We start from the raw sequence: 8,593 nt of genomic DNA, 5'->3' as shown, positions 1-8,593 counted from the left end.
CTCCAATTGAGTGACACAAATGGGCAACACATTTATATAAACATACACGCACACCTAAAAAGTCAATATGTTGGCTAATAAATTTAACAGGCATGTGATTTGGGAAAGTTACTTTTATTCAAAAAACATACAAAAACAATACATTTTTAAGAGGGTTGCTTCATTGATCTTTAGTTAGTATCTCCACAAGTTCATTCATCATTCCCAGTCGGGCTCTCCATATTGTTGTCGTCATTGTCTGATTTCTCATCATCTAAGAAAGACAGAGAAGATGAGGTCATTTTTAAAAGAATGAACACAACATAAAAAACAGCCGTTCAGACCAGCAAGCACAACACAGGAATACTCACTATCAAGGGTCTGCTGTAGTTCCTGAATGGTACTGAGCAGAACATGGAACTGCTTCTTTCTCAACTCCAACTGCGTAGGAGGAAAGGGAGATTTCAAAATTTAATACCACAAGATGTTCAAGAAATAACAGATCTGAAGAGGAAAAAATAGACGTTAGTTTAGTTGAGCCTGACCTTTGCGTCTACGTTTTCCTTAATCCGAGACAGTTGCTGGAGCTCTTTGTCAAGTGCCTCTAGCTGTCTGTAAAGGATCAAACAAAATGAAGTACATGATCAGAATCAAAACAGGGTTAATAAAAACAATAGAAGAGGTTGATACCCAAATGAAATGATGATACAATGACTTACTTCAGTGTTTCATGTCGGTCTGGGTGTTGCTGGATAACCTTAGCTAAAGCATCATACTCTGGAAGGAAATAATGAACATTTGAATGTGTGACACTAACCACAAATAATAATAAAAACAACAACTCTGTATTTATATTGTTAGCATTAAATCTTAACCGATGGATACATTTGGTTTACAACTAGAAAGAAAGAAACCTGGCTACTCATGGCACTCCATTCTTTTAGCTTCTCTGAAATCTCAAACTTATTAGGTTGTTGGGCCTTTTCCACTTTGGGATGTATTCGCTCTCCATCTGTAGTCACTCCTCAAATCTCATCTTGGGTGTTTTTTTTCTCCTTTGTTTTCCTCTGTTTGTATAATGCGAGATCTGATGTTTGACTTGTAAAACTAAACAATATTTTTGTATGAATTACCACTGAATAAACTTACAGGAGCCATTACATTAAATGCATCCAATGTTCTGTGTTCAAATTCATATTAAGAACATTTAAGGAAAACATTAAACTGTACTATTAGACTTTTTTTCTGTACCGATTACTCTTTTTTCTCAATTTCACTGAATTAAATTAGTAAATAATTGCGAAGGCCAATCGCAATAATACTAGATTACTGATCCTTACCTTGGCGATTTTTTCTTATTCTCTTTGCCCTCTGAATTTCTTTTTTGCATTCGGTTATCTTCTCATGAGCAGACGTGATGTTTTGTTCTGAAATATGAAGGTTGAGATGAAGTTAGTTTACCATCCACATGTACAGAGAGGTGAAATGTAATGTGTTTACTTCATAGAGATGTAGTATGTAATGAAAGAACATCAACTAAACTGTTGTACACAAGTATTCAAATGACTTAAAAACAACGGGGTATGTAAAGGTCATTTCTCACCTATGTCTGAGTAAATTTTCTCATAATTCTCCATTTCTCGAAGGTTCATGTCATAAACCATTAACGTCTTCCCCATGGAGAACTCACACTGGGCCAGTGTGCCCAACATCCTCTGATACTGGGTGAACCTGTAAACAGAGAGAGGCGGATTATGAATTACTTGAAGCTTGTATAGAGAGACCAGGTCCAGGTTTTAGGTCTCCAGGCTGACGTACCCTTCCTCCGGGCTCCCAGGCGAGTTACACCATTTAGTAAAACTCTTGAGCAGCAAATTGATTTTGCGGTCATCACCAGCCCCGTCTCCGTCGATTAAGAGACGCTTTCGGATAACTTCATCTGAAATCAAGGAAAACAAACACACTTTTTAGACACACTGAACGGCAGTGGAGCTAACTGTTAGCGAGCTAACATGGCTGCTGTTTTGTGAACAGACTGCTATAAATGATCGTTTAGTCTGTTTAACTGGGTATTTATAGATCCAAAAGCAGCTTGTATCCTACAAGGAAGTTGAAATCAATAACTTGCAAAATAGCTTACCATCTGTAACAGCTCCCATGTCTATGGTCTTATTTTTACAGTCTATGGTCTGTACCTGGTAAGATAACTTTATTGAACCGCCGGAAGTGAACAAAACATGCCGGTCTGTGATTGGCTGAAGAAGAGAGCAGGGTCTGTTTTCAAAGTTGACTTTTTTTTAAAGAGCTTTATTAAACACAAAAATGTGACAAGTATCCTACTTATTTATTATCCTCAACCTCACAATTCACTTCGATATTAATTCTTTGGGTAACGATTTAATTCAATATTGATCAGTGTGCTTCGATATCGATTTCATAATACATACAGATAACAGGAATACACAAATAACTAATCACAGTACCTTCTGATATATGTTAAATAATTGTGTGTATTGTGTGCATTATTCTTTAATAAACAAATGATACAAACTTTAAAGTACAGTGTGTTAAATGCACATTTATGCCTGAGCTGAATTTGCTGCCACATTCTAATAAACACAACAGTGCTATTACGGAATGGCCAAAAACTGTATGTAAATTGAACAATGATGCCTGACCTGAATTCACAGCACCCACAGTGCCCTCAGTGGAGAGGGGTGTCATTACAACTAAAAAACGATCTCGGGATTTCCCTTAATCGATTTTAAATTGGGAAATAATTATTGCAATGCATTGGTGAATCAATAAAAATCGCTTTAAAAGTAATTAAATGCAATAGAAGAGGGAGACATGATCATAAGTAAAATATAATTTGACAAATTTTAGGAAACATTTTTCATGTCATGTGTCTCTCTGTTGTGAAGAATAGAATGGCATAAATAACAGATTGAAGAGGTGTTTCCCGTATTTACTTAATAAACATTTAACTTTAAACAATACAATAATAATACGGATTTTAATCTGCTCTTTCTTTCCATGAGCAAAAGTGCACAGTGTTTATGCTTACTATTATTTAATTCTATTGTATTTTTTCCCCATTGATGCTGTTGATGTTCCCTGTTTTCTTGTTTCTTGCAACCAAACGTTGTTACAAGGGATCAATAAAGTGTATCCTTATCTTTATGAGAGTTTTTTAAGGGACAAGCCACAAAAGATTCAAGTTCAAGTAGATAGTTAGCTTAATTTTAAGTAAAAAAGCAAACAAAAAACATAAGCTAATTAAAGTAATAACTATATTTTTTAAAAAAGTGTAGGAGATGCTCTCTCTGGTAAGACAACATCCGAGGCAATAAAACATGAAATGATTGCAGTACATGATTCGTGAGAACGCTTCCCAGCTTATGTACAGTATTTGTCATTGTGTTTGCCTGAAGACAGCAGACCAAAAATATCCTGATTATGGAGAAGCTGCTTTAAGTCATTAGTGGGTGCGTGCGTGCGTGCGTCCTGGCGCAGTGACGTCACTGTCCCAGAATGCAGTCTGGTAAACAGACATGGAAGCACCAGGTGAAGACCTCCACAGAGGCTGAGCACTGCACTCGCTCTTTCCCACCGTCTTCTGTCTCCTTTGCCCAGTGCATCCATTTGATTTGTATCTGCCTGGTGTCCCGTCTTCGTCTACAGAAGCCAGAGCCTGGGTAAGAGGGAAGTTTTTGTCGATCCGTGACGACTGCTAATGACTTCTGCTGTGCTGTCAGGCTCCTGCCTGCTTCCTCGCTAACGCTAGTCATGGCTGGGCTACAGACTACAGCTAGCTGGCTAATGTAGCCTCCACTGCTCTCTAGTAACGTTTGTACCAGTCACAGACCAACACTGCATGAAGACAGTTTTCACGACACTACATCTCATTTACGCACTGTCCTTTACGACATCTATCCTATGAAGTGTTACTTTCTGAAAAAGAAAGTTATTGAATGTCAGTGTGGTTAGTGTTTGGTGGAGGTGGGAGTTTGGCTTGCCAATGAAAAAGCTGGCTTATGTAGGCAAGCTAATTGAGTTGTTCCATAAAGTTGTCACCTACCTTTTTAATGGAAAGTCCCTCATTTCTGTGGAAATTAAAAAAAACGATATTATGCCAATCACCGATTCTGATATTCCACCATTGGAGAACCCAAACTTCTATGAATATATAGCCTAAACTACAAGTTTGTCGAAGTACCAGACCATTCATAAAAGTTGCTGAATGAAACACATCTCCACAGCAGTATCTCACACATACTGCTGTTTTGGAGCTGGATGCCAATATCAGTTGAATCATATATTTGTATATCTGTACAATGTTGTGCAATTTTGTTGTCCAAATGGTTGGCTTCTGGAATCACGAGAAATGAACAATTTGAGTCTATTGCATTCAACAGCAGTCGATTGTTTTATTTGATAATGCATGTGCTTGCCAATTTATGATAAAGATAGATATGTTAGATCAGACAGAATATTCTAACCTTTCATACAGAAGTGGATGCCCAAGTCAGTCCTTATATGTTGGTGCAGGTGATGGCAGAAAACATCAGCTTGACAGAAAATTTGTTCATTCAACGACCCTAGAGGGTTGAAGTAGTTGTGCCTTTTTATGTTAACATGATTGTGACTTGGATTTCAACTGCATCACATTGTGCTAATATCAAGGCAAATGATATACAGGTCACAACAAAGGCATTATCATCATCTGAGAGCACATTACAGCCACCATTCCCCCCTGACCCCCTTTAGACCTGTGATATGCAATGGGCTTTGGGTTTATATATATATATATAAACTGATGATTGTTATTTGCTCTGTAATAGAAACAGTGCAGTTGTTTGATATACTTTGGTTATGACAAATTCTTGACAAAAGCAAACAATATAGCCGTTGTTAAACCTTTTGAAATCACTCATGTTAATAGTACTGCGGAGAAATGAACAGGATTTTTTTTTTTTTTTTAACTGAAGTGCTTGATGATGTGAAGCAGTGTCTCTCTGAAGTACAGAAAAAGATCAGACCTTTACCCCAGGAATAAAAGTGTGAGCAAAGAGCCCCAGTGTGCTTTTAAACATCTGATGAACACTGTGATTATGATTCTTTTTCTTGTTACATACATGTTGCCAGACAACAGTTTTCTTGATGTTTGTCTAAAGTAAGTATAATCCATGCACAAGTTCTCATCAGTAAGACTTTGTGTTTGGGGTGTTTTTGCGTGTTTATCAAATCTACTTTAGACGACTTAGAATATGCAGAGTAACAATATTTCTTGAATCAGTATAGACAATAATACTGAAATGTGAGTTATTAGTGAGTGAGAGGACAGGGAGTTTAGAGATGATACTCAATAGATTGGATAACTGACGTCTGTTTTTAATGAAGACAAATCTTTTACATGTTCCTCACCTGGCAAAGTATGAGATATCTATATTTTCAATTGACCTCTTTTAAGAAATAGCAGGAAAAAAAGCTGATTCTAACTTGACTTCCCTCAACGTTTGTGACCTTGTGTTTGCCTCCAGACTCTTGCTCCAGTGTGTGCGTTTGGCTGTCAGCGATCACCGAAACTGATGAGGATTGGCTGATTGACTTACAAAAAAGTTCCCCTTTTTTTTTTTTTCTTCTTATTTTGCTAAGGTAAGCGATTCATTACTCAGTTGATCCTTTCTGTTTTCTGTTGCTGTGAATACAGAGCTTACTGGTGTTACATATAGAAATCAGTAAACATTTCAACGTGACATGTTACTAACTTTGCATTTTCTTGAAGTTAATCACATATAAGAAAAAAACAAACAAGTTATGATTGATTTAGAAACCTTTGACATGTATATTTGATGAAGTGTAGAGACTTTAATTCATGGATCATTGCACACGATCATACAGAAGAAACACCTTTCATTATGACTTTGACTGTTTTATACATTTAGTGTCTTTAGAATTACACCTAGCACAATCCAGCACATCTTCCCTACATAAAAATCAAAATGTCCACTTTCAGGTCCAAATTTTTTTTTTCATGCTGGGTCTGTTTGGGAGTTCACTTTCAGGATGTAGTTATTATGGAGCTGTGCTGGATTGCATACATCGCAGATGAGGTTTATGTTTTATTCGCCTTTTTCCTAAAGTGCAACATACCTTTCAGTCCAGCATTATTCCTCACAGTGCGCCACATCAGAAACCTTCATCAGGTTCAAATGTAATCATTTATTTTTCATCATTACATTTACATCTTCAATAGAAATGTTCCAATACCATTCACTGTCTCACACACGTTCTTTTACTAAGACTTGAGTCTCTGTCAATATTCGCTATCCGTCCGATACAGCGCTTCAAAGAATTAACATAATATTTGTGAAAAACACTTATTACTCCCATTTGTCTTTCTGTACACGCTGCTTGCACTTAGCTGTTTGTTATTGCTGCTAATAATTAGGCTGAAACAAGTTTTTCTTCGGGGGCTTATTGGTTTATAATATTGAATTGGTGCCAATTCTGAACGTCAGACAGTATCAGATGCAGATAATAATACTGTTGTTGGTATTGGAAAGAGATTAGTTCAGAAACTAAAACAGTGATGTAATGTGTGAACAATCTATTAAAAGTAAATCTATAAAGTTTATATTCCCCTTGAATTAGCAATCTTGCTCCTTATTATCCCATAAAAAACCCTCTCAAATAAAACCCAGCTGGAATACAGAGATTAGAGTGTTTTTTTCTGTTCTATTGAGGCTTATGTTCCAGGAGGTGGGGGGGGGGGGGGGGGTATCGAGGCATCAGCATTTGATCATAAACAAGGCTGAGCTACTATCTGTAAGAAACTTCCACCAAATATAGTTATCCTGTGGCTGTGTGACAGTGACTAAAAAGTAAAGTGATTCATCCAAGTGAATAATCATCTTCAATGCGTGCCTATTAAAAAACAAACCCTACATTTGTTTTGTCTTTATTGGTCAGAATGGAAGGGCCTGACTGTTGAAACACTTAGATGTCTACTGCTGTGTATTCTTACTTAATCAGGGAACAGTCTGATCTACACCATCCTTGTAGATGGAGACGTTGCCCTGTTTAAATCAAATTGCCCATTGGGAGCTGAACGGTGTGCAGACTTCTCTTTTTTTTGTCTGCAGTTTGTGCGTGTCTTGTCCTGCACCTGCATGCATGTTGTCTCAATGTGTGAACACTCGTTTTCTCTTTTTACTGCTGTGTGTTTACCAGAGAAAAAAGTTCTGTGGATGAACCCTTTCAATTGTTTATTGGGTCTCACCAACTCCTTGCTGAATGACTTAAATGCAAACTTTGAATTTTCAGACAAAAAAACGTAAGCACTAAAACCTGAAATCTGTCTTACTCTCCATGAGATGTTACACCTGTTTATGTTTTTAGTGTAGTCGTAGATGCTTGGTCCCATGCCGACTGTTTTAAAAGTTCCTTTATGAGGCCATTGATTTTCTAAGTCAAAAAGTCTGAAGTGATACCCTGGAGCCGTTTGTCTTAGGGATGTGCATAAACAGTGATTAGACTAAGATACATTTTTTTTTATTTCAGTGAAGCACTAGAAATATCTGAAGGACTGCCTTCTTTATTTGTATTTCTAAACTTAGAGTTACACAAACAACAGAAGATGAAGGTCAGTATTGCTCAAGGCTTCTCTTTATATCAGAAAAAAATCACGGGACGCTGCTTAACCTGTTCACGTTTTTTTTTCTGTCAAACTGACAGGTGGCTGTCGTAGAATGTTTGATGAGTGATTATAGGAAAAAACCAACCTGCATATAATCAATTTATCAATGTTTAGATTCAGGGAAAAGCAAATGTTAAGTCTTGCAATGTTTATGACATAATCAATTTAGATAATAACTCTGCAGGAATAATTAGGATCAAAACAAAATTGTTTGGCAAGACAACACAAGGAGCTCCTTCTTTTCAGGGTTAGTGTTATCACTGCTTTTTCAGTTGAATATGTGAACCGTCTGGATTGATCACAAACATTTCATTTTGAAAGTGAAAGTAAACAAATCTGCTGTCCATCAGTCTTTAAACATCTGAAAAGTAGTGTAAAGATTATTATTATATTATAATTATTTGGTATTGTAATGATAGTTATGAAAGCAATGTAGCTGTCTTTATAAGACCAAACAGTAGTTTCATATCCATCATCCGCTAAAATCAAATCAGATTATAATTTGTTTACATTTTCTGTGATTATTTACATTCAATTTAATATGCTTTTAAAAAGAATATATACATAAACATACTACACTGACTTCATAGGTAAATATTGATCAATAAGCTATATTAAATAAATGTCATGTTGCACATACTTCCAGCAGTGTGTTGTTTCATGTCAACATTTCCTAAATTGGATTTCAAGGAAACATGTTGAATATTTTGATATTGCCTCCTTGCAGATTTGTGCAGAAATCCGAACATTGAACCTGGTTTCTGCAATGAAAGCTGTTGTTACGTAACAAACAGTAGCCTACTGTAGGGCCAATATTCAGATTAAACAGTAAGTACTGTAGGGCTGCTTTCCATTTCATGTTACACTACACCATAATGTTGTTGTGATTCATTTGGAATATACATTATGTAA

The 8,593-nt window shown here is 36.4% G+C and overlaps 2 protein-coding genes across 3 annotated transcripts in view; one reads left to right on the top strand and one right to left on the bottom strand.

Moving 5' to 3' along the window:
• Positions 1-95: 95 nt before the first annotated feature.
• Positions 96-2,237, bottom strand: thoc7 (THO complex 7). The gene is made up of 8 exons (XM_079341293.1): positions 2,120-2,237; positions 1,798-1,918; positions 1,583-1,710; positions 1,320-1,406; positions 699-756; positions 525-591; positions 351-420; positions 96-253 (listed from the first exon to the last, which is right to left on the bottom strand). The coding sequence occupies exons 1-8, from the start codon at positions 2,136-2,138 to the stop codon at positions 192-194; spliced, it is 612 nt and encodes a 203-aa protein (XP_079197419.1). The 5' UTR covers positions 2,139-2,237; the 3' UTR covers positions 96-191.
• Positions 2,238-3,475: 1,238 nt separating this feature from the next.
• Positions 3,476-8,593, top strand: part of atxn7 (ataxin 7) — a 31,271-nt gene continuing 26,153 nt past the window's right edge. The window contains exons 1-3 of one of the 2 annotated variants that reach the window (XM_079340801.1): positions 3,476-3,677; positions 5,523-5,637; positions 8,409-8,509. The gene's annotated coding sequence lies outside the window, so the exon portion shown is untranslated. The remainder of the gene's footprint in view (positions 3,678-5,522; positions 5,638-8,408; positions 8,510-8,593) is intronic. The other variant, XM_079340802.1, reaches the window with a different exon arrangement.

Source organism: Symphodus melops (assembly GCF_947650265.1).
Source record: "Symphodus melops genome assembly, chromosome: 4".
In the NCBI taxonomy this organism is placed as follows: Eukaryota; Metazoa; Chordata; class Actinopteri; order Labriformes; family Labridae; genus Symphodus; species Symphodus melops.
Note: the sequence above shows the minus strand (reverse complement) of the source record. Positions and strands in the feature narration are given on the sequence as shown.

Bases quoted from the DNA above. Each gene is read 5' to 3' on its own strand.
- thoc7 (XM_079341293.1), bottom strand. The intron at 592-698 runs GTAAGTCATTGT...GATCCTTTACAG, and splicing joins GACCGACATGAAACACTGAA to ACAGCTAGAGGCACTTGACA. The intron at 254-350 runs GTGAGTATTCCT...TGTCTTTCTTAG, and splicing joins ACTACAGCAGACCCTTGATA to ATGATGAGAAATCAGACAAT.